This window comes from Stegastes partitus, unplaced genomic scaffold (genome assembly GCF_000690725.1).
Source record: "Stegastes partitus isolate 25-593 unplaced genomic scaffold, Stegastes_partitus-1.0.2 Scaffold33, whole genome shotgun sequence".
NCBI lineage: Eukaryota > Metazoa > Chordata > Actinopteri > Pomacentridae > Stegastes > Stegastes partitus.
The window spans coordinates 943,113-969,314 of record NW_007577764.1 but is presented as its reverse complement, the minus strand read 5'-3'; the positions used below and the strand labels follow the sequence as shown (position 1 = coordinate 969,314).

The following is a 26,202-nucleotide window of genomic DNA, read 5'->3' as shown; positions in this document are numbered from 1 at the left end:
CGGGGTGATGAGGGGTTTGCGATGAATCATGATCCACTTGTGTATCTTCTGCTATGATTACCATCAAATCAAGCATCCGGTCGGGTAAATCCATGTCACACAATGACCTTAATTTGCTGCTGTTGTTTCTGCCCCCCCTGTGTTTGAAACCAGAGGGGCAGATTATAAGTTGCAAACAGGAAGGCAGACATTTAAGAAGTTCCCTTTGTAGATCACAGACTGGATTTGGCTTTTCTCTCCAATTAATTTGGAGGAGGTGATGAGGAGAGGCAAGAAATCAATATGAGCCTGAGCAACAGAGAAAAATGAAATGAGATTCATGAGAGGGAACCTTATCTGCGATCCATTCCCACGCCTTCATTTACAACCTTGAAATAAGGCACATTATAACCTGTTTTTGTTTCATTCATTTATTCACAGATTGGAAAACAACCCTAAAATAACACTTCTTTTTTTTTTTTTTTTTTAATGATTTGGTCCCTCACGGCTCAATAGATTTGGATCAACAAAAGCAAAGTTAAGAAAGCTCATCTTTTTTTTTTTCTTTTTTTTTGTCCTTTGAGAAATTAAGCAGTTTACTAACAAGCAAGGAATACAGAAATACTTCTACTTTCAAAGAGATAAATCTCACAAAATCTCGTCGGTTACAGCATCCTAGCATGACTCTTAAAAGTGGATTCCATAAAGTACAAAATCTCTAGTCATACCAATGTTTTGACTTCTGCCTGAAACAAATGAGCATTAACTATGGACTCGATCAGTTTGTACCATAAGTCTGAGAAAACATGAAGATTTGTACTAAAATGTTAACTCTCATGCAGACCTACACATGGCTATGCATCGATGCATTTGACAGGCTACTGGTTAGTATACAAACACCATTTACAACAGTGTCTCCAGTTATACAGCATCTGTCTAAACGTAGCAAAGGACATCGATTTCGTCTAGCTCTTGTGACTTTGTGCTTGTATACACAGCAGACTCAAATATTTGTACAAATGTACTGATTTGAATTCAATCATGGCTATTTTCTCTGTGGTTTGCTGTAGTGTCGTCCTCTCACACTGACTCATTTCTGAGACATTTTTTTTTGGCTTTTGATCTGTGGGAAATGCAGCTGTCTTCCCTCTTTCACCAGAATTTGCTGAGTAATTATCATCACTTTCATCATAACTGCGAGTGGGGGATTACTGATATTTTATTCCCTTCCTGCTAATTAGCATCAACAAATTTGTGCCAGAGCGTCGTGTTTCTTAATAGTGACATAATGGTTCAGCGTGTGTGTGTGGATGAGGGTTTGCCTGAAATAAAAGAGAGAGAGCAATAAAAATCTTCTTTTTTTTTTTAAACGCTCAGCTCTCTGCTCTTCATTTGAGAACACCTCCTTTCATCTCAGTCATTGTTCCTCTAATGAGCAACGCTGCTGCTGCTGCCTCGGAGTCCACTTAGCCACAAGAGGATACTCCTGTCATGCACGGGAGAAAGATCTAATCTGGGCAGCATCATCACCATCCATCCACCCAAACAAAGAAAGGAGGGTAATATTTGTTTCCGTTTACTGCAACCTCGATGCATGAGGAAGGGGGGGAAACAGGGGATGCCAGGAGGACTTCCCTTCCCCTCTTATGATTAATATTCAACACCATCTTCTGCAGTGATCCCCTCACTGCACGTGGGAGAGAGAGAGAGAGAGAGAGAGAGAAAGAGCCCTCGAAGAAAAACGTTTCATGAGCAAAACTGGGTTACAATCAACCTGCTGCTGATGCTGAGAATGTAAAAGCAGATTCCGCTCATTGCATGCATTCTTTGCCCGCAGGACATAATCTGATGATGTGGTTGAAGGTTAAAGAAGACGCAAAATAGGAGGGGAAAAAAATAAATGGAGTTAAATATAAATATGGTCTTTGTTCGGTTTGGTTTTATAAGCTGGCAGGAAGTCTTCAGCCCTCGAGGGAGGCATCGACTGCACTGGTAACTTTCTCAAGAGGAGAAGAGGAGGAGGGAAAATAAGAATGTCGTATGTGGACAAATAAGTTTTGTGAGTCCCGTGCACGAGAAAACATGCCTTTTCGTATAAATTGTCTGAGAGAGCAGCCTTAACAAGCTTTAATGTAACTGCCCATGTCATGGCTGTAAACCTGTGCACAAGTCAGTTGATGCACAAAATACTAAGAGTCATAGCTTATGGAGTCGTACGTTACTGTTATATATCTGCCACTAACTACACCCCGGTGCTGGAGTCTAGTCTGATAGTTCTGTCTGTCGGTGCAGGACGTGTCCTCTCCAAACCTGCCACGCTGTCAGTTTTTCATTGTCATTTAAGCAATGCAGACGTACAAAAATATATTACTACTCATTGAACAAACTGATAAAAGTAAACAAGATATTTGTCACAAAAGCTGAGAAGCATTTTCGGTCAAAAACAGCAAACATCGTAACCAGTCACACACTGAATTAAAAGATATCTTCAATTTTATATTCTAGCAGAAACTTTTCTGGCTTTTTTATCATTTGAAGACCACTTCCAGGGGTCTCGACCCACAGACTGGGAACCTAAAAAAAAAAATGGTCTGATTAGCTCTACGTGATTTGCCTCCTCTTATTTTTGGGATGGACTTTAAGATCCCGAAATAGGCTAGACATCGAGATAAATGATGCTTCATATAGTTTGGACAGATTAATTAGGATATTCTAACAAATCTTTTCTATTATAAATATGATAAAACTACATTATTATCCAATTATGTAGGATCACAGGACTTGTAGGTATCTGTTGTGTCCAGTTCAGTAGCTTTCTACTTGTCTAATAGCACCTGGTTTCACAGTGGATCAAAGAGTAAAGAGGCCACACCAGCCCTCAGCTTCACTTATTCTTACTGGAGACAAGAAAGACAGCAGTAGAGACATAAATAGACCACAGACACAGAAACAATCAATGAGGAAGCAATTATTACTAAAATAACATGAGTTCTGATATGTTAGCTCTTATTTTTGATTTGTATTTTGCTTGTAAAATGGCAACACTGAACAGCTTTCGTAATGCTAACACTTACACAGAGAGACGGGATGCATTTCTGGCGGATCGACTGCATCTACGATTATCTGGGAATAGCTGTGTATCTGATTTAAAGCATATTTTGCATGGTTTCTTTACGGGTGCGGGTCACCCACCGTTTGAGCGGAGACACATTTAAACCGAGGCGAGACAGACCAAACAGAGAGAACAGTGTGTGTCAGCAGGAGGAGCGAGGTTTGACGAGGAGGACGACTGGAGCCCTGCTACACTGGGCTGTGGTCCGGAGAGGCGTGCGTGGCCGTCACCATCACGCACTCGGTGGCTGTTTCCTTGGTCCTGCGAAGGCCCCTGTACAGCCTCTCATCCAGGTTAGCAGTCAGTTTGTCCGTGAGCTCCGCCGTGATGGTTTGCGGGCCGTAGCCTGAGGAGTCGGGCAGCTGAGGGGGCGAACGCTCATCCGGGGGTTCGGGCGGGTGTCCGGACTGTTTGCTGTCCTCCTGAGGGTCGGGTTGCTCGACTAGAACCCCGTCTTTTTCTGAGATGGAGGTATGAAGAGGTGGAGGAGATGAGGATGGGTGGTCCTCTCTGACGGTGACACCCTGCCCCTTGCCCTTCCCTCCATCCTCTGTGGGTTCTAACTTTGGGGTGTCTGGAGTGCTGCCGGTCCCGTCGCTGGTCTCCTCGTCTGGAGCGCTTACAATGCGGGGCAGTGTGCTGTGGTAGCTCGTGTCCAGGGGGTAGTTTACGCTGTCGCCCCTCCGTAGCGGGGTTCGCTGTCTCTCAAAGGAGGACTGGAAGTGCCTGACGCCGGGGTCGCTCCACTGCTTGTGCCGCTGCCACTGCTTGCGGAGGTGGATTCGGGAACGGTGCTTTCTTAGCGGCGACTCCTGCTGGTCAAACTGAGGGTCATGGCGGAGGAACTCGTGGAAGAGCGCGTCGGTCTTTTCGTCTATGCTGTAGTCCCGCCGGTGCAGGGTTAGCGGTGCAGGTGGAGGCAGCGTAGCCTCTCGAGGAGTCAGCATCTGGCCATATGGGAACCAGCTCAGTGAACCAGCACTCGCTTCAGTGGAAACTCCCCCACTGGCACCCAACAGCAACTCATCTTCAGGCTCCTCCTCGAAGAGATGAGACTCAAAACTTTCGCCAATCGTACCCGTTCGCCCTGCGTTGGTGAAATGGTGTCTTTTCTCGTGGGCTGTTCTGTCTTTAGGGCTCCCGCTGATGCTGCTGCTCCCAAACAGTCGCAGGTCTTCTGGACCTCGAGATGGAGCTTCTATCGATGCATAGCCGCTGTCCATCTGCAGCAGTTTGCGGGTCCCTGTTTCTCCATCACTGGCCCCTCGCTCTGATTCTGTGCTTGCTTGTTTTCTCTTTTTCGACTCCTTCCCTCCCAACCTCTCATCAATATACACAAAGAAGTCCTTGTCATCCTCTCCACCCTCTGCCTCATCCCCTAAATCCTGGGATGGGTAGCTGGGGAGCCCTCCTCTTTCGGTCTCGGTGCGTCCGCCCAGCGAACACACACTGTCAGCATCACTGCAGACTGAGTTCCTGTCATTGTTGCTGCTTTGGTCGGAGGCGGCGTACTGTTCGAGCGTTGCACGTAGCGACCAGATGTCTCGGTAAAGTGTTTGGGGATCCTGGGGGTCGAGGGGGTCGAGGGGGTCCAAAGGGACGCCGTCCCTTCTTGCCATGGATCGTGCTTCTTCTTGAGGATCAGGGGACAAGCCAATCACCCCTGGTCCTCCTTGGCTGCAGCTGGGCTCCACCATCACCTCCACCTCTACCCTGTAGCGTGGAACACAGGGATGGAGAGACGAGATAAAATGAAGGAAATGAGGAGGAAACAAAGAGACACGCAACACAAGTGTCATCGTCAGAGCGTTTACCTGCATTCATCTGAGACGTGGCTGTGTTCACAATGCACAGAATGACTTTTATGACTTGCAATGGTTGCTGGTTGCATGTCCTGAATGTGAACTCATAGCTGAAGGCATGTGAGCTCACTAAGTTCTCAGAAATTCATCTGAGGATATCAAATTTAAGGGATATCCGTTACACAGAACGTAGCATGACTCAAAATCACTAGATGATCATCAAATATCTTGGCTCATGGCAGTTTCATAGAAATTGGTTTTATTTTTAACAGTAAGTATCAGCACCCAGGAAATACAGATTTTGTTTAATCTAATATTCAACTTAGGAAAATAAATTGTTAGATAAGAAGATGTTTCAGTAGATTTGATTATTATTGTTGCATTACCTAATAGTCTGTAAATTTATGTAATTGCAGAATTTAAAATAACAACACTGCGGTGACCCTTGCTCCTTTGAGGACATCATGACATTATCAGACCATGTCAGCGATGGAATGGTTTCTTGTGCCAGATATTAACCCCATGTCCTAATTCTCCACACCACTCTGGGGAAAAAATGCACTCTGGGAATCCCCTGCATCTGGCTTGGAATTTATGAAATTGGTTTGGAAAGACGTCTTGCTTACATGGATCTTCTTACAAACAGATCAAACTGTGGTTAAGTAGTATTTAGTTACTCTGCGTTGTGTTTTTTCAAATGTCAGGGCAACGCATTTACTTAAAAAATTACCAGGGGAAGTTTCTGAACCTAAATGTTAAGATTTTTGAGTTTAGTTTATTGATGCTAGCATTTCACTCAGGGAATATAAGCGCACTTTTAGGTTAACCCAAAGTAGTGGAGAACTGGGACTTAGAGCCTACTTTAACTCATTAGCACCGTTTTTTTTTTTTTTTTTAGCTTTAGTAAAAGAAATGAGGCAGCAAAGCAGTGGACAGGATGAATGGCAAGGGAATTAAAGATACCTGCCGAGGGAGGGGGGTGGTGTGGAAGGAGGCGAGAGGAGGCGTGTGGTGGGCTGGCTGGGACGGTAGGTGACGTCCTGGGTGCGGGCGATGTACTGGATGAGGTCTATGTGGTGAGCGTCGTTGTCGTCCTGGTCCATGCTCTCGCTGGCGGCTCGCTGGCGCTGGAACTGCCTCCTCTTCGGAGAGCCTGGCGAGAGCAGCGAGTTATACAAGTCGTGTGACAGCAGGAGCGAAGTGACACTTAATTCCATCAACTGTGAGGGGCGGGGGCAGGGGAGGTGGATTTGTGATCTTTTTTTTTGGTCACTGGGTATGACAGAAGAAGAAGTGAGCGGGCAGGATGTCTATATAGGATGAAGGAAGGATTTACTCGGGGGCTCAAATTGATTTGGAACAACCAAACTTTGCGTCACTGAGCCATCTGTCTTCTACGCTTGTGTGTGCGTAGCTGAAAGTCAGTAAAAAGGCAGCTCACAGTTGGTTGCTGGAGCCCCATGCTTAACCACTGTCTGTTTACTATTAGAGAAGGCTGGTTAAAACACACAAATTAGAATCAGATAGATTCTTTTTTCCACAGCACATCCTGGCTGCATTAGAGCTTTCTAAAAATAATATAGCAGAAATACACTTTACACCATCAAGAATCCATTACCTCTGGTGTCCAGACTTGAGGCTCTCTGGCTGCTGTCCAGCTTCCACTTCTTGATCTTGAAGTAGGGACTGGCTCCCTCCAGACTAGCATGGCGCCGCAGTTTAGTCAAGAACTGCAGCACGGGCCTCTGGCTGCCTGCACCGCCGCCGGCTGGAGAGGCAGCGCTCCCCAGCGCGGCCCCTTCCCCAACGCTGACACTGCTGCCTCTGCCCCGGGGCCCGGCTCCCATCATCTCGATCTGAGCAGAGAGAGAGAGAGCAAGAAACGTGGTCAGAAAGGAAACCTGCCAAGAGTAGTAGACTGTGTATAATCCTGTCTGACAGTGATGTTCCACACAGGCTTCCATGTTTACCCATCAGCCATCATTCTCATTGGTCCTCCCTCAGGCTCTGTGACCCTCCGATGTCCGTATGGATGACTCACTGGTTGACTGGCTAGTGGGTGTAAAGACCGACCGACTTAAGAAAATGCATCACTCTACGAATGATTAATGATTACCTCCACAAACTTCAGCTTGACCCAGATTCCACACGGCTCAGTTGCTGAAAACATGAGCTCTCGCAGGTAATTTGTATGCATACTCAGTACGCGAGAGGTATTTGCTCTCATGTGTTTTTAATGTGTGACTCTTTAGTTAACCAGAGGAGTGAAATACTGCATATTTTACAACAGTATAAGGTAACTTACAGAGCTAGCGCTCGGCTCCTTGGTGCTCAGAGCCACAGTGTTCATGCAGAAGCTGGTGTCCACCACAGAGTTGAGAGCATCTCCAGGAAGAGCGCCGCTGGGACTGACACTGAGGCTTGTCAACGCTGTTTGTGGTAGCGGACACAGCATCGGCTGAAGGGAAGCGCACAGACACACAAAACAAGACTTAGTTTCTTTTTAAATCCTTTGCTGAGTATGTATGGTATTAAAGATTAATCTAGTTTTGCACAAAAGCACAGTATTCTGCAGCATAGTAGCTGAATTTCTAAAGTTTCTTGTCATTTTTAGATAACATTTATGAATGATTATCAAGTCCAAATTCCTTTAAAGCAGTCATCCCAGCACAATGACACATATTTACCGAGTGCCAGTATTGATACCCTTGAAAGTTGTCTCCTATTATTGCTTTTCAACATTGAATTATTCAGACTCTTTCATGTCAAAGTGTTGATCAGTTAACAATATAGTAGTTACATAAAAATACATTAAAAGAGGCAGTTATCTGTGACTTTCAACAAGTTTAACAACAAGCGGCAGAGTGATTTATGGTCATATGTGCTGTTGTAGGGACTTCAAGGTTCAGCGGTCTCTTATTTCAATTGAAATATAAATTATTTGAGACATAAAACAGATTTTCTCAACATTTACTGGATCATAAAATGAACCAAAGGTTGAGTAATTGTGTGATGCCATCAGTTAGGAGTTGCAAAGTCCTCATGTCGATGTTAGCACAACACATTTTTAGATTATATTTTGACAAGTTTTTAAGGGTGTGGTTAAAGCATATTTATTTTGGAGGACATAATGGCAACAGTATGCAAACACCAACATACCGTACAGTGCTTATAAAAAACATTCATTCACTAGAAATGTTCCCTTTTTATTGTTTTTTTAAGAATTTGTACTGTTTTTGGCCATGAATATACAATAAAGTCGCTTTCGTGTACACAGTAAAAAACTGTTTTTACTGTGTAATATCAACTTAAAATACAAAAGTATGATTATTGATTGCATAAATATTCACTAGCACGTTGGCCTGGCTGCTATTACAGCATTGCACCTGTGTGGATGGATCTTAACTCATCTGGATGCTATAATTTTATCCCATTCTTCTTTGCAAGACTGTCTGGTCGCATGGCGATTGTGCGTTACACTTTTCACTTTGACATGAGAGAGTCTTTTTTGGGGGTTAATTCTTGTCAAAAATGGCAAATTACTTTGACCCTTATTTGATGCTGAAAAGCAGGGTGACTGCTTTTCATGGCCACTGTAAATGTGTGTGTGTGAAATGAGCAGACAGAGGATCTCACAGGACACACTGGGTCGATATATTTCCTTTACCAGACCCAAGTGAAAGATGTTCTAATTGGCCCCGGTCAAGACTAATGATACACGGCAGGTCACGGCCGTCACCTGGAAGATGGAAAGTGCTGACTTAGCGACGGGACGCGTTGTCGCGGTGATTGTGTTCTCTGCTGAGTCACACTCGTGGATGGTGACTATCTTGAGGGCCGGTGGAGTTATGTGGAGATGGGTCAGCCGGGCGTTCTTCAGGTGGTGGAAGTCGCCCTCGGTCAGAGTGTACCTGTGGCGGACAACATCGAGTTAAATAAAAAGTCTGAATCCTGCAAGATTAGACATAAGTTGAAAATGCTCTCTAAGTTTTAAGTGATGAAGCTTATCCTTCCTCAAGACACAAACAGCCAGAGAGAGATATCTGACTTCTGGATTTAGCCCTACAGAATAATTCCTTTTGAAGATTTTGCATATCAGGCTGAGGGCTTTAAGAGAAAAGTAGAGCAGTGAAAAAATTAGAAAGTGTCTTTGTGTCCACAGCATACGTACTGCATTCTGAATTCACCCTAAACTAACACAGTAAAATGTTTGCATCCTTAAATCTCAGAGAGCAGCAAGCGTGGAATGCACAGACATTAATGACAGTTTGGTGCTGAATTACAAGCATAATGTGGGTTTCAGTGTATGTGTTGGCTTTCTGACCTGCGGCCCTTCTCCTGGGCCTTCTTGCCATGATCGAAGAGCGCAGCCTCATTGAAGGAGACGCGGCGGCCCGTGGGGCCCGTGGAGAGGAAACGCTCCGTCTCTTGGTCGTGAGAGCTGGCCATGGACAGGCAGTCCGACTCATCCACCCTGATGGTGATTTCTACCCAGAATTACAAGGTAAGAGAGGCAGAAAAGACACATATTTAGGTAGATGAATGAATGAATGAATGAATGAAGGACGAGAGAAGGGCACTTTATAGCTGAATATAAGAGTTTTCAAGCATAGTAATGTTGGTCTGTCGATGAGTTAATTCATTGTTTTCGTCCACACTGAAACATCTGTACAGTATTTGTGCTCCCTAAAGGAGCAATCCAGCTAACTTTTAAAGATTTCTTGATTTTTTTTTTTATTCTACTGCCATCAGCAGAAAACAGTTACTCATTCAGTGTAATTTCTGAATGTCTATGAATTTGACAGTCGTGCTCCCCAGAGGAGACACCCTACAGTCTTTGGTGACCCTCTGACTTTTCCTCCTGGACCACAATGATCTCTGCGGTTTTGAATGAAAAGTGTCAACATTTTTTAAGTTGCTATAAAATCTGTTACAGACATTCACGAGCCCATCAGGAACAAATAAACAGACACTTGGTCTTGAATTGTACGTCCAGTTTGGTCCATTTGACACGTGGGGCTTAGTCACGTATTATTTGCTCAAACAGTCCCTGATTCATGTTCCCGTGGGGACCTTAGTTGCATGTCATGTACTATCTGTTCCCACTCTTTTCCTGTCACTGTTCCACTATGTGCTGTGTAATAAAAATAAACAATGTCCAAAACTACTTATTTACTACTCTGTCCAGTCAGCTGGACAGAGTAGAATAGAATAAAAACAAACTTGTATTTGGTTTCTAAAACTCTTTCGTGTCAGTGGAAACAGATTTCTACATAGTAAAGTCCAGTTATTACAAATATAAAATGATTCCATCAGTATTCACGCTTTCAAGTCTCAGGTCTTGATCAATCTTGCACATCTGGCATTGCATTTTTACCCCTTTTTTCTTTGCAAAACTGTCAGGTTGCACAGCCATCATGAGTAAACCACAATTACACTTGTCACTCTGACACGAAAGGAAAAAAAAAAAAGCCACAAAGCCAAATTAAACTGACCATGATTCAACTATACTATAAACTTCAACTGACTAAACTCAAGTGAGGTCAAGTGTCTGATGTTCAGACACCTTTGTGAAGGATCACTATGATAATGTGTCAAACTGCTGACGGGAAAACTAAACAAAAGGGCTTACAAAAGCAGTTTGGTGCCAAACTGATGCTGCCTTTTAATAAATCATTTCTCATTGGACACAGAGTGCTTTCACTGGTCCCAAAATGTCAGAATGTGTTCCAGGAATGGCACAGCTACTTACACTAATTGGGGCGGGATCACAATATTTTAATGGAATAGACATGGCACATTTGTGCTGACGTGATAAAAATATTCCTGCCTCCATCAGTCCCATTTCCCAGCTTCCCTGTCTCCATTACTCCTCCCTCGCTCAGTCACTCGCCTCTTTATCTGTTCTTCTATCCCTCCCTCGCTACATTTCCTCTTTGTCCATTTTTCCTCTTACCGTGGGTGGGCTGAGACTCCTCCATGTAGGTGGTGTTGGTTTTCTCAGGGTCATTGCTGGCCCTGGGGCACACAGAAACATTCGGATCAATGCGGTGACATGATTACCCCTGAAGTCTGTCTTTCATCTGATGGACCCCGCTGATGCAGGCAGCCACACAGGCTACTAAGGCTTTATGATCAGCGGCACGGTTTGTCCCTTCTGCTCGGAGACACCTGGACTTTTAAATCGCACTTACAGGCGAACAGCTTAGAAATTCATTTATGAAACAAGCGTATGGGTAAGGTGATAGGAGTGAATATTCACTATGTTGTTTGACTAAATGGCTGCCTGCCTGGCTGTATAATCAATGAGGGCCTAAATCATTGCCAGTAACTTGATAACCTTCAGGGCCGGGGGACCTCTTGGCCTGATAAAGCACGGTGCTTTATTGGATTGTACGGTTCCCGCTCATCTTGTTTAGCGTGTATTACTCTTTTGGTGTACTTCTTTCTGAAAACCTTTCAGTTTTTAACATCTTTAGCAGCTGTTGATCTGCCACGGTGCTTCTTAAACTCTCATGCACAGGATTTACTTGATGAGGCAGAAAAGGAGAAACTGAAAGCTCTTCCCAGTCATTTCTCTCCATCTGATTTCTTTGTGCACCGCTATGACTTGCTTGTCTGTGTGTGTGTTTGTGTGTGTGTGTGGGTGTTAAGTGACTTGAGGGATTTCTCCATCCACCCAGATCTGTGCTTCTCCTTGTCTTTCATTTCCTCTGTGGCTCCCGCTTCTCCTCCATGCTGCGTATACGTGTGTGTGCAGGAGTTTGTGTGTCTGCGTGCGTGTGTGTGTGTGTGTGTGTATTCTCCGCGCGCTGGGTTGAGACGCAAGATTAATCACCGCCGATGGCTGCTATGAAATCTCATTACACTCATCATTTGTACCAGCCTGCCCGATTCTCCTCTTGCTCGCTCCCCCTGCCTTTTCACGCCTCAGCCTCTGTGCTCTCTGTTTATCTGCATCTAGCCGCTCTGCTCTTATGTGTTCGAGGGTACGCGGTGATGCCGCACGGAGGGACAAAGAGTCTCGAGGGTCAGCCATCTGACTGCTGAATAAACACGGATGAATCACAAATAAATGAGAGCCAATATTGAATGTAAGGTGTTTTCATAACTGGCCCCGCGGGGGTCCTGACACTCAAGCAGCAGACGCGTATAATCAGCGGATGCACCGTGTTGTCCTGCTTTAAAATGCTTACATGTCTCTATAGGGTAATATTAGTTTCCCCATCACCTACTGCAGTTCTTTGATTGTAAAGACGCTTCCGGTTGTTTGATGGCAGGCTCTCTGCCTCTTAATGGAATCGCGCTGAAGAACTGCTGTTAGCTTCATTTGCAACCGCAATGAGCTTTATCTATTATGTATGTATGCAAATTCGATATAAATACCGGTTTGTCTCTAAGTAGCAGTTGCATAAAAGCTCAGGAGAGAGCAGCTTCTATCAACGAATTGTGTGTACTCTTGTGTTTTTCATGCAGCACCTGTGCACCTGGATCTGCAGTTTAATCTGTGCTGCCTTTTTTTTTTTTTTGTCGGAACTGCGTAGGAGTGGTGTTGATTTAAGTTTGTGGGATGCAGAGTTTGGTGTTGTTTTGTCAGACTGCATCATTTGAAGGTTTGAGGGGGAATAAATAGCAGGGACACAAGGAAACAATACAAAATATGATAATAAAAACCAATATGACAGCTCACTCTGTAGCCTTAAAATCAGCAGAGTTGAACCAAAGGTGAACATTACAGGCTTTGTAAGGTTATCATTTATTACAGCGCTACGTTTATTAAATTGTACTGCTGCTGCTTTTATAATGTCTAACTCTTATAGTAGAACCGAGCTGCTTCCGTAGAGGTTTTTGGAGCTTATGTGCTGCATAAATTAAAAGTCATTCTAGATGAGGGGGGTTAGGTGAATTGCTTGAAAAAAATGAAAAAAGCTAAATCTAATACATAACTCCTGCATCGCACCTTGCACAGCATTGCCCTCCTCGACAGCAGCGGCGGCAGGCGATGAGGAAGACAGAGATGAAGATCAGCGTCCCTACCAGGAAGATGGAGAGGATCACCAGGAGGAGCACGGAACCATCCTGCTGCTCCTCGGCTTCGAATGGGATCTCCTGAGGTACAAAAGAGGCCAAAGAAATCTTCAATAAAGACAGATCAAGGGATTAATAGATAGATGCCGATCACATTATGTGGCTGTTACAGAAGGAAAAAAAAGCTTCCAACCACTCATTCGTGACTTATGTTGTGACTTTCTGACCTGACGGATGTGAAGAAAAAAAAAAAACGCCTCCACACTCTACTCGGTCAGATTTCTCACCTGTTATTCTTGCTGGCAGGTTGAGAACCATCAATAAGCCACGACTTACAGCACCAAAAAAATCAGCATCAAGATATACACTTTGCAGGTTCGGTGATTTTACAGACATTTATTTTACAACGTGAAATGCCTGACACCTTGACAGACGACTAGATCTGAAGGTGTTTTACCTCCACTTATAAGACTGATTTAGCCCCACTGATTGGTCGGCCTGCATAGGGTGAATCTATAAATACAACAGTGCAATCAATCAATTAATGCCAGGGCTATTAACCTGTCTGTAGTGTAACCTTAGCTGTGGGAAAGCTCTCATGCAGCTGAGAGAATTCACAACACACGAGCACTTTACATAACAATGTATTTGTCAAGAAGTCTTAAAATCTCTAGAAAAACTCGACTCAGTGGCCATAAGCAGATGGGAAGCCACTGCAAATAAAATGTGTTCCTGCAGCAGGTTTCTTCTTCGCCCATGCCGGCTGCAAGAACAGAAACGGTTTCAACAAAATGATAGATGGCAAAATGAGAGGGAGAATGGAGGTCAACAGCAGGCTTGGTTCTTTCACAGAGTATCAAAGCAGCCTGACAGCCGAGGGTTATATAACGATAACAGACCTTCGATATCAGAATGATGGTCTTTATAGGCGGAGTGTTCGGCCGAGCTCCACGAGGAAAGAACGCGCGGCGCAAGTGTTAATGAGCGCTAGACTGACATCACGCTGTAATTTCTGTGCGAGGGGGAAATTAAAGCCGAGATTAGATCAGAGATTTAATTATTTCAGGTCCAGGTCAGGATGTTCTCTATTAGCCAGTCAATCGGCCAGAGGAGAATATGAAGCAAAGTATGGGTCTGGTTGATGAGCTGCACACAAACACACACGGACACACACACAGGAAGTTTGAGAATTAGCCAGTGGTGAAAGGCAGACTTACTGTGGAGTTTTCTGGTAGGATGTTCCAGACGGTAGACTCATTGCTCATGGTCCAGGCCGACTAGAGAGTCCCCCTGAGAGATAACACATGCACACACACACACACACAAATATACAAAGGAAATGACTGTTATTGGAGCTGTTCATCAAATCACAAAGTAAACCACCACATGTAGTGCACTTTGCATGTTAATAAATCCAGACGTACTGGACGTGCAAGCCCGGGAGAGTCGTACGGGCAGCGGAGAATTAACACTTTGCAGCAGCAAAAGCTCAAACAAGCAACGAAAGGCTGCAACAAGAGGCATCAGATGTGTATGTTGTGTGTTTGTACGCATGCGTGCCGCCCCACAGGAGATGCAAGCGTTTGCATCTCGGCTGTAAATCATCACCCATAATTCCATATCAGTCCAAAGACTCTCGATCTGCCCACACAGAACAGAGAGAAACACCAGCAGCTGAGTTTCACTACCGCTACCGATGCTGCTATGCTCTTACAGATCATAGCCATTAATACTGCTACTGCTGCACCAAACGCCCACACAATCACACACACACACACACACACACACACACATCCTGGACAGATCTACTCACCCAGCAAGAGGGAAGCAACATGCCAGCAGCATTCAGCACTCCTTGCTCGCCTCGCCAGTCACTGCAGCACTCAACTTCAGCGCCACAACCTGTAAACCACTGCTGAGCTCCTGTCTTAATTCCCTGCCTCTACTGCCTGAAAACTGTTACGGGAAGCACACCGGGCTGTGACCAGAAATGCTTTCCTTTGCAAGTGCTGTACCACATCCTGCTTTCTCACCAGCCCCAGTGGTCTTACCCTGATGGAGGGCTGTGCGCAGCAGCAGCAGCAGCAGCAGCTCTGGATGTGTGTGTCGGGGCTGTTAGCTCGGGAGTCTCCTCCTCAGCTCCCTTGCTGCATCCTCGAGCCGCCTCAGCCTCACCCAGCCAACTGAAGCCTGAGCAGCAGAAGCAGCAGCAGCAGCAGTAGCAGCAGTTGTTTCCCCCTCTTCAGGGCTGGCCCACTGGCCTCGGAGCAACAGGACGGCGGTGCTGCATGGCTGATAACAAGCACACATGCATAGCAGAGTGATTATTCAGTTGTTTGTGTGGTTAAGTTGTGCATTACATAAGTGGCTGCATTCAACAAATGCACAGAGATCCTTCACAAGTTTCCATTTATACTGAAAAATACAGAACAGAACATGGTCTTGTGAGGTTTTGCCAACATTTCTCTTCATCACACTGCCTCACTATTAAAAAAAACACTCAGATGGGAATGACATGCAGTCTATAGGCACCATCAGCTCTTAGACATTAAGAAATATTAGGGAAAAAACACCATATTTATGAAAGAAATCTGTTCAAATCAGTGTATCCTCGCACTTTATTGAGAGCTGCTTACTTTTGTGGTGCACCAAACCTTGAAGATTGCTCTACTGATGAGCTGCCAGAGCAGATGGTGAGACATGGGTGTCCCAGCAATGCCGTGTCCCGTCATGCTTAACAAAAAATTTCCGTCTATACCAGCTGCATTACTGGTATCATGGAGCGCATCGCATTCGCTTTTGGATTTCGTGCCATAATCTGAGCAGCAAATACCCTCCTGGAATGAACGGGAATGTCATCTAATAAATAGTTAATTAGGGTAAAACACAAAAGAAAGCATCTCGGCTGTATTTTTCTCCCCCAAAATAAAGGGTTTCTAACACTGGCAGCTGCTTCCTTCCGGAGGTTCGAGCTGATCAAATCTTAAGGATCGCATCGGATGATTATTATTATTATGTCGATCGCATATTTTTTCAGCTATATTCCGATCAGCGCAGCGACGTTATAATACGCCGTCTTGATATTTCACAGGCGCTTCTGATTTTCATCACACACACACACACACAGACACACACACACACACGTTTGAACACACAAAGCAGGCGTGCAGCGGACTCACCTACTCTACTGGCCTGGTCCACGACACGAGTGGAAAAGGGGCGAAGCCAATAACACCAAAGTCTTCCGTGAACACTTTAATGTGGACTTTAAAGCTAAAAGTATTTATGAATGAAACCCCGCCGCTTAAGACACGCCCACCACCCCGGTCACAGCCGCACCACGTGACGCAGGGAGTGAGGTAAAGCTGAGTGATGGAAGGTTTTTCACCAAAAAAAAAAAAAAAAGAAAGAAAGAAAAAAAAAAAATCATCCTGATGCTCAGTCAGTCTGCACAGCTGCGTCAGAGGAGGGGAAGCCTAGCAGCATGCACTTAATGTAAACCCCTGCTTTGATTTCATTTACATTTTTTTTTACAACTAGAAGCTCTGATCCTCATTATTCCTTATTGCTATTTAGGTTGTTATTGATTTGTTACACTATGCAGTCAGTAGGTAGTAGATGTGTGGAAAAGGGTACAGAAGAGCTTATATGTTATTATAAAAAGCACGCACACACACACAAATACACACATATATATTCCTGTTAGTGTGTGTGTGAGTGAGTCGTGATGTCCATACAGTCTATGGAGAAAAAAAAAAACACTTGGTCCTCAGAGAAGGTTAGTGGGTCCATATGTCTGTTGTTCCTGGTTCAGCCAGTAAATAGCACAGGGTTTTAGTGCCATCTCCTGGTGGTGTTGGTCGCTCGCTGGTTTTAAAGTGGAAATCTGGGACATAAACCAGAGTAATTACTATTCCCAGTATTTTGGACCAATCCGTACCTCCCAATGTTCAATAGAAGATTTGTTAAGATATAATTTGTCCTCCATTTATGAGACTTATTGACCTCTATTGTTGTTTCCTGTTTGCTTTTAGTTTCAGGAGTATATAGGAGCAGGATTCAGCAGAAATATTAATGCATCTGCACTATAAATCATCTGAAGTTCATTCATCTTAGAAACCTACGTTCCCCCGCTGTGCAGTATTTTTTTGCCTTTTTTTCTTCTGTGTGATATCTGTGTAGTATAGATAATATCTGTGCAATATTAATAATACACCATCAGTACTTCTACTCATGAAAGACTCTGTGCAATCGCATCGATATGTGCTGTATTGTTATTTTCATACAGAGGAATTTGGACAATCTGAAGTCTATATTTTTTGTTTATTTTTCTTCAGGTATTTCTTGAATGTTTGCACTATACCCTTGCATCTTTAACAAAACAAATTTCCCCACTGGAGGATTGTTAAAGGCCCATCGTATCGTAAACATTTGAGTCAGCTGCACTTTGGTTGATTCATTAGTTTAAAGTCATCTTAAGAGTTGTAAAAGTGTAAAACTAGCTGAGGAAAATTTAAAAAAGCAAAATTGAGAAAAAAAGTTCAGCTAGTTGAATCAACTCGTCACTCAGACAATGGTTAAGTTTAAGGAAGCTCATTTTTATTTAACATGGAGAACTTGTAGTCACAGCTATTGAAGCCATTTTTGACCAGAGCCAAAACAATCTGTGATGCTGCTTCTGGTTACATGAAATCAATTATAAATCTATGGATGCTGTGGTTAGAACTGTCTTAACTGTAATGAAAAGAAGCATTCATTGCCCTATTGTATGTCTCTGGGAGGTTAAAACTGTGTAATAGTGCATCCTGGGAAGTCTGCTTACATGTTAGCTTTGTTTCTTAGAAACTGAATTTATTGAGTTCATTGAATGAGCGGTTCATTAATTCAACTCATCATTCAAAGTCAGCCAGAAGACAAAGCAGATTAATGACTATCCCCAGTGTTTGGGAGGTTCATGTTCCTCCAAAACACTGACTGAATACCAGTCTGTCCCACCCAATGTACAGTAGAAGATATGTATTATTATATATCCTCCTTTTATGAGCCTTATCGATGTAGCTCTCTGTTGTTGTTTCCTGTTTGTTTATAATTTACTTGCTGACCCAAGTTGTTAGAACTCACGCTTTTAAGTTCTAAAGTGGTCTCAAAATCAATATTAGACATTTTAAATGGAATTAACTAGAGTGCTTTAGTAGAACATAGCTGGACTTTTACTGTAGCACTTAGGATTACCGTGACCAGGAGGACTGAGAGTATACACAAACGTGCAATATTAGTTTCAGAGTTTTAATTTTGTTATGGGACTGGAGTTACAGGGATGCACTCTTTAGCAGCTCAGATACACCTGGATCTCCCCCAGTGTCCCCAAATTTATGACCTTGCTCCTAAATGTTGAAATCTAAATATGTTTATTTGTAAACCCAACAAGAAAGACAATTGAAGGTGTTTTTTTAGTCAGTAGCATAGACACATATTGAGGATATATCCACCTCAATATTTAAAAAATGTACTCTTGTCCCATCCAATTCTGCATATTTCTTTGCATAGAATGCCTAAAAGCTTTTTTCTCTTTTATTGCTTTTCAACATTAAACCATGACTAATTTAATTTAACTTTCATGGCAAGAATTTAAAACAATAACAAAAAAAGATTATTTCATGTTAAGGTGAAAACATTTTTCTACAAGATAATGTTTATTATTTAAAAATAGAAAATGTAATCTAAGGTTGCATAAAAATTCTGTCCTTTTAAAGTGACTCGCCTCAATTCAATACAGGTGCAGCCAAATTGTCCTAAAGTCTGTTTTCACTTTGACATGAGAGAATCTTTTTTAGTAAACTTTTAGTAGAAAAACAACTATTGAACACGATTCAAAGTTGAAAAGCAGTACAAAGGGAAAACGTCAAATATGGATGAATACTTTTATTTTAAAAAATACATAAAGGCATCTCTGTTATAAATGGGTGCAGAAAAGGCATAAATTGCTCTGCAAAAAATCAACAAAATGCAGAAAATTAAATGTATGAAACAAAAATCTACACAAATACTGCCTCTGAAACTGTGTCGGAAGCTGTTTCCTTGCTTTTTTTTTTTTGCTTTTTTTTAAAAGAAAATATACCTTTTTTCTTTTATCAATTTCACAGCAAATTCACAAATTCACAACCAAACCACAATAATTTTAACCTAAATATTTGTGTAGGCTGTTTTCTTCCTAAAGACTACGCTACCCTGCATCCTCTGCTCCGCCGCAAAGCCTCCTGGGAAGCTTCCCAACGTCCTTGTCCTACCAAGCGCACACCGACCGCCTCCACGCAAGGGCTCCGGGATCTCTGTCATTCACTTGTGCTTGAATAAAACCAGACTTTTCAGACATGATGGCAGCAAGGTTCCTCCGTCGTGCTCTCCCGGTGCTGAGGCAAAGCCGCTCCTACGCCGAGGCCGTCTCCGGTGGCCCGCAGATGTCCTTCACTTTCGCCTCCCCGACACAGGTAACGTTACTGGCGAGGCTCCTCGGGCCCAGCTAGCTGGTCGGCTAGCTTAAATGTCCCATTGAAATGACTCGTCAAAGTTTGTAGAAAGCTCTGCCTCTTTAGCAGTTTGCTGCTAATACACAGTGTCTCTCTTATTGCTATACACGAAAACTATGCATACGGTCAGTTAGTTATTTTTCGAGTTAAGAGTTTGTAGTGTTTGTTAAAGGGTTAGCATTGCTAGCTAGCTAGCTAGCTAACGTAGCTGTCATTCACTGTCTTTGAGCAACAGTGTGTGTTGTTTGCTGCGAAACTGCAAAAGTAAAGTGTTGCTTTTTTTTTCAAATGCATAAATCTTGCAGTGCATTTTTAAATACATGTTTTAAATGTATAACATAAGCTTGAGTTTAAGTGTTACGTGAAACCACCACCACCTAGCATTAGCGTGTTAAATGCACAAGTGTAACCTTGAAGCTGGTGTTAGTGGAGCCTGTTTTACGAAAGCAATGTTTTTGTCCTCATTGTTATAATGCATTTTAAATACACATGCAAAGGTGTCAAACTCTTGTTGTAGCATTAAAAATGGTTATTGACAACGCTCTGCTCCATTCCAGTTCCATTTGCAGTTTTGTGGTTTTGCAGATGAATCTTGCATTTAGAAACGATGCATACTCAAAAAGATAAGTAAATGATGGGGGAAAGTACAAGTGTAATTTAGTATAAATTGTGGTGGTGCATATACAGCAGAGAGGCAATATTGTATTTAGCATATAGTCTATTCATGCTTGTATTTAGTATGAGTACACCTGCTGATATTGCAGTGCAAAGGTTTGGGCATTTTAAAGTGATCATGCAAATATTTCATTGAAAAAGTATTGAAAATGTCTGCAGAAAATGTTGAGGCGTTTCAGAGGCGAATGGCAAGGGGAACACTAAAGTTTCTTAGTCTCTTTGGTTTGGTCTCTCCTTAATCGTTACTGTTAGTTGCCACTTTGCTTAAATGTGTTGCCTCTGTGTTTTCCATCCCAGGTGTTTTTCAAAGAGGCCAGTGTGAAGCAGGTCGATGTGCCCACACTCACCGGTGCATTCGGTATCCTTCCGGCCCACGTTCCCACCCTGCAGGTGCTCAGGCCCGGTGTTGTCACAGTCTTCAATGACGACGGCTCCTCTGCTAAATACTTTGGTAAGATCTTGGTGTACAAAAACGGGAAATGACCTCAGACAAGCCCTTCTTATAAGGCCTCAATGTCATTATCCTGCTGATCCATTTAGACTGCACGATAATGGCAAAAAAAAATACCCCACTTTAATGCTGTGCTACATTCCAGCTATTTTACAAATCCCTGCATCAAAATATAAGGTTCTTCTTCAGCTGAATTCATTGCATCTCCTTGAGGCAAAATATAGAGAAAATTATACCCAGAACACCTCATTCACTGAACATCTTCTTATCAATAGACATCTGAATTTGCAGATATTCCAGAAATGCCTCTTGTGGCAGCAACAGTAGAAATCAGCTCGGTGGCTGTGCACAGAAAAGCCTTTAGTTTCCAATCTGCACTGTAGCAACAAAAATAATTTTAAAGAGTGAAATAAAACATTCTCATGTCAGATTTCTTTTTTTTTTTTTTTAAAGCTGCAACCAAGTGATTTCATGTACTAGGGCTGTTTTCTGCAAGTGGAATCTCTGTGTATGGGGTTAACTATGAGCAGAACACACATTTTAAACGTCAATATTGCAGCCGATCGTGTTCATTTAATTGCAGGAAGCCAAAATCTTGATTGTGATTAATATTTGAGTAACTGCACAGCCCTGTGAATGTCTAAATCCCAAGCACATGTGCTGTTGGCACCTATCAGTGGAACATTCAAGTTTGGAATTGCATCTTGTCTGTCCTTCCCTCTAAATTTTCTGATAGAAATATTTATAATTCGCATTTCTGAAAAGTCGAAACCTGCCACTTGAACTATTCTGTTCCTGTAAGGTATTTACTGCCAACTATGCCTAATACCTCTGATGTCTGATTCATAGAAGCTTAAATTACTACAATTTTTGCAAAATAACAAGGTCCTCAGTTTTTACTAGCTATTAAAATGGTAGATGCTTGTTGGATGCAGTGATTAGCTGAGTACACAGTTTCATTTTTGTTTTAGCTGTTCATAGAAATTAAATCCTGAATGAGGAAAACATTTAGAAAACTCCTGCATAGTAACACTGCATGTGTGTCCACACAGTGAGCAGCGGGTCAGTAACAGTCAACGCTGATTCTTCGGTGCAGCTGCTAGCTGAGGAGGCCGTTCCCCTGGACCAGCTGGACATCGCAGTAAGTATAAGCTTTACTTCTGTCTCTGTTCACATTATAAAGCCTACGTGCTCTAATGTAGGACAGTGTTACTAATTATATTGTAAAATGGCAGAAATGTGTTAGCTGGCAGCAATTTAACCCAAAGTCCTGAAACTTTTCATAACTTAATTGCAATTTTGTAAGTCAATGAGTTGACTTTTTGATGATTTTGCATCGATCTGATAGAAGTTGTTTGGTATTTTATTCACCCGACTGACCGAAACAGATGTTCACTGCTAAGCTTTTTACTTTTTGAGCTTACTTTCTAGTAAACCAAGAAATCCAGATAAATCTATATGTTGAAATATAGTATTCAGGCTTTGTTTTTTGTTCACTCTGTGTTGTAGTTTACATTTCAAAAGAATTCTAATCAAGCTGCACTCATACCCATAATGACAGCATGAAGACAGGTTCTCGCGAATGTCTTTAAAGCAAATCCGTGAACGTCTAAGTCTTTATGACTTTAATTCAGAATTTTACATGCCAGGATTTGGGCAGCCTATCCCTCCTCTGAGGCTCCATCAGATTTAATTAACATCTATGAACTGCCATCTTCTGGTCTTTACACATATGTTCTATCAGGTTTAAGGCCACTCGAGAACAGTCAGATTCTTGTCCTTAAATTCCAACAATGTCCTGACTGTTGTATGGGGTCATTGTTGTGCTGAAAGGTGAACCATTGTGTGCACTCTGGCTGTTTTTTTTTCTTCTGTATTTGGCTGCATTCATCCTTCCGTCAATTGTGAACAGTCCTCGTGTCCCTGCTGCTGAGAAGCAACCTCACGATGCTGCCACGATCACGGTCCACCACAGGGATGGTATTAGCTTCATGATGAGTAGTGCCAGAGATAAAGTACCGCACAAAAGGAGAAGTTCTACCTGTTCTCCTGGGACCACGCAAAGCTTAAGAAATGGTTTTCAGTCCTTGTTCCTTTCTTCTGCAGAGGTTTCTTGGCCTTGTTTGTAGCCCTGTCACTTCTGGGAATTGTTTTGACATACAAAGGTGTGTGTCCAGTCAGTAAAATGGTCACCCAGTAACTCCAGTCAAGTGTCAGAGACAGAATAAAGCAAACAGGATGCACTCGATCACAATTTGGAGTTCCACAAGTAAGGGTCTAGATGACAGATTTCACTTTTTGATTTTTCATATGTTTGCCCTAAAATGTAAACACAAGATGTTTTCATTTAGTTTTTTTGAGAGTAGATGGAGCAAAACTGCAATTCTGTCAGTTCAGATTTAAATCTACAACACAGTTAAGTGTACAGGTATGAATACTTTATGAATCTACTGTACAATTCCATTTACTGTGATAGGTTTTATCCATAACAGTCAATCCTTTCCTGCACAGGATTATGTTTTAGCTTGTATCACACACCCTACAAAAAGAGGAAGCTACAATTTCATGTTATGAAAAAGGGCATCTGATGACGCGATAAAGAGCGTCATGAGGAAGTGTTTGTATTTTAGAGATCACGTTCAGTTTGACGTCTTTGACATGTCATTCAGAATGACTGTTTGTTTGAAAAGAGGGAAACACTAGCAAGTCATTTTGTGTTATCTTATGTCAGGTGGAGACCAAGTCGTCACCACTAGATAACGATAATGTGTGACACTATGTAGATGCAGTGGAAAACCTTTAGTCAGTGTCTCACGATTGAACATTTTGCATTGAAATACTTATTAAAAAGCAATCCAATCCAAAATATATCCTGCTGACACACCTCCAAGACATTCAAAGCGTTAAAACTTCCACAGAGGCCCGTATTTAATAGAGTTTATTGATTGAATTATGTTATATTGTGCAGGTGATCCTGTAATTGCATTCGTCGACCCTGCATTTAAAGACGAGTCATCTAAGAGCTGCATTGATCTCCTCATTATAAACTTTCTAATGATTATCATGGTGTTGTGTTGCTTCTTTTAATGAGGTATAAATGCAAGGAATCAATATTTGGGGCACGAAAGGACACTGAATATGATCTTCAGATTTGAGCAAAAGGCATTCGTATTTGTTTAAATGCCATTTTAATCGTTTCATTCCAGTCATTTAATATATTTCTTTGCACTGTATGTTTACTCTGTGGTCATGGTTGTTATTAAAGCCTGCCATTTTTCAATTTGGTTTCACAAAACACTGTTGAACTTCACCTTCATGAACAGTTGATTTAAATTACAGCACTTGGAGCAATTATCTTTGTACCTTAGTTGTCCTTGAGCTCTTTAATCCTGAGCGTCTCTTTTGTTCTGTGGCTGACTTTGGATTTTGACTTTCACTGCGGATGTGGGCGGACAAAAATCTGAATTATCATTTTGATATTATTGCTATTATGATGGTGTTTGTGAGTCAAGTCTTCCAGCTGCAGGCTAGTGTCGTACTTTATCAGTTCAAGTTCAAGACAGTAGCTTCCCGGGCCGCCGCCAGTTGAGCTGGGGACCCATGTACAGGGGCTATAGTCCCTGATGCGGCGGCCATGGGATCGAATCCCGCTGGTGGCCCTTTGCTATGATTCCTTCCCCCATTCTTCTCCCTAACTTTCCTGTCTCTCTCTCTACTGTCCAGTAGAGAGAGATATATAATAAAGGCAAAAAGACAAAAAACAAACTTAAAAAAAAAAAGACAGTAGCTTCCCGTCAAAGTACACATCAAGTACACTTTGCCACAAACTGTACAGAGATGGAGCTGAAATTCCTACCAGTCAGTTTGGAAAACCTCTCGCACACACACCCATGCGGTCGCATCCTTTTGAGCTGATGTTTCTGAAATGTGCTTTGCCACAATATGTGAAATAACCGAAGCGACGTTTCGGTAACATCTGGCCCGGCTGACTCAGTGTTGACAAATGATGACAAATGCCTTCAGAATGTCAATCCAGAGTGGGTTAGTCACTCCTTTATGGATCTCGTGTTTTAATGAGATTTGCGTGATGGGCGTCTATATCCAATTTGTGGAGGCTTGCATAATTCCTGATTGTCCACCCCTAGTTTTTGATCTTTGACAGCAGAGGCCATCCTCTGAACACACATAACATTTTTTCCCCCCTTCTGATTTTTATTGGCCGGGCTGATGAGCACCTCCCAGCTGATGATTATCCATCTGATCAGTGTTTGCAGTTGAACTTCAATGTGGAGTCCTTGTTTAAATGTCAGTCTTGTTAATGCTAGGCTGCGTTATTGTGCACTCGCTGCAGAGGTGTCTATCTTTGACCTTGGGCACTGCCATTGTCACTGTCAAGTTGACTTCATAGCAGTAAATGAGTTTTTTTTTTTTTTTCTTCTTCCCCCTCCTCGTCGTCTTCCACTCTGTAGTAACAATGCACATGGGCCCGCACTGTTAATAAGGAGGGAAAGGTCAGTCACTGTTGAGTTATAGCAGATGTGTCAAATCCCTACTGGGAGACCTTTAACTTCCAGCTATGTTTGGCATTTCTCGTTTCTAATCGCGACTGTGACAAATGGAGCTTTCAGAGTAAAGAGGCAGTGGGGATTTTCTCTGCTTGTCTTTCTCCACTTCTGACTTGTTCCTTTGCTCGGCCTTGATAGTCTGACTTTTACATCCCAGGCAGCTTCAAAGGGGATTTTGGGATGATTAGTTTTGCAAAGTCTTGTTTTCTTTTCCTTTTTATTTCGGATGAGATTGTTGTTCTGTAGTTTTGTTTGATGCTGCCTTTCACGTTGCTTACACAGAACTTCGAAGGGAACTGTAATCCTAAGTCTGAATGACGAAGGTTGTCATTTCTGTCCCTGTTTTACATGTCATGACTCCATGTTCCTTTTTTTTTTTCTATTTTTAGGCAGCCAAGGCCAACCTGGAGAAGGCCCAGTCCGACTTGGCCGGTACATCTGACGAGGCAGCGAGGGCAGAGGTTCAGATCAGCATAGAGGCCAACGAGGCCATCGTCAAGGCCCTGGAGTAGACCTGTGGTACGTCCCCTCAGCTGCACGACTCTTTACGACAGCTAATACGGACATTTTTGTGTGTGTCAAACTGAAACGCTCTTTTATTTTTTGCTTCTAGGTAATCTGTTCTGTTGCTTTGAAGGAAATCAGTGCTCATCTGTGTTTCCAGTTCAGTCAGTGTCCAGGAGATTCCAGGCTTTCTTTGTACAGTGGATGAAATTAAAGATAAATTTATTTGGAATGACCTGGTGATTGTGTTTCTTTCAAGAGGTGCTTAAACATGTTTTTATCAGCTGTAAACTGAGTAATATTGCTATGAAACGCACCAGAGCTGGCGTTGTTATTGATAAATCTGCATTTTATGAGTTAAAAAGGGCTCAAGGTGAAAGAAATAAGTGCAAATGTTGAAAGGCAAGTGGTGACATTGAGTTGGGATTTATTTATGTCATGAAATCCATATTTAAAATGTAAAAAAAAAGAATGTTAACACTCTAATCAGAGGTGGACGGCCTGTGAAACTGCACTCATTTTTAAATCTATCCTGACTGTCCTGACACTTGTTCACAGG

General features: G+C 42.6%; 2 protein-coding genes across 4 annotated transcripts; one reads left to right on the top strand and one right to left on the bottom strand.

Moving 5' to 3' along the window:
- Positions 1-394: 394 nt before the first annotated feature.
- Positions 395-16,186, bottom strand: cbarpb (CACN subunit beta associated regulatory protein b). 3 transcript variants are annotated; one of them, XM_008300420.1, is made up of 11 exons: positions 16,101-16,186; positions 14,973-15,213; positions 14,139-14,211; positions 12,854-13,002; positions 10,850-10,911; positions 9,218-9,380; positions 8,633-8,804; positions 7,199-7,351; positions 6,512-6,749; positions 5,857-6,046; positions 395-4,804 (listed from the first exon to the last, which is right to left on the bottom strand). In XM_008300420.1, exons 3-11 carry the CDS (start codon positions 14,184-14,186, stop codon positions 3,280-3,282), a joined length of 2,700 nt encoding a protein of 899 aa, XP_008298642.1. In that variant the 5' UTR covers positions 14,187-14,211; positions 14,973-15,213; positions 16,101-16,186; the 3' UTR covers positions 395-3,279. The 3 variants fall into 3 exon arrangements, with proteins under 3 accessions (XP_008298642.1, XP_008298651.1, XP_008298660.1); XM_008300429.1 differs by lacking the exon at positions 16,101-16,186 and adding an exon at positions 15,558-15,643; XM_008300438.1 differs by lacking the exons at positions 14,973-15,213; positions 16,101-16,186 and adding an exon at positions 14,735-14,956.
- Positions 16,187-19,176: 2,990 nt separating this feature from the next.
- Positions 19,177-25,875, top strand: atp5f1d (ATP synthase F1 subunit delta). Its single transcript, XM_008300409.1, has 5 exons — positions 19,177-19,409; positions 20,421-20,574; positions 21,627-21,715; positions 25,529-25,658; positions 25,753-25,875. Exons 1-4 carry the CDS (start codon positions 19,293-19,295, stop codon positions 25,649-25,651), a joined length of 483 nt encoding a protein of 160 aa, XP_008298631.1. The 5' UTR covers positions 19,177-19,292; the 3' UTR covers positions 25,652-25,658; positions 25,753-25,875.
- Positions 25,876-26,202: the final 327 nt, after the last annotated feature.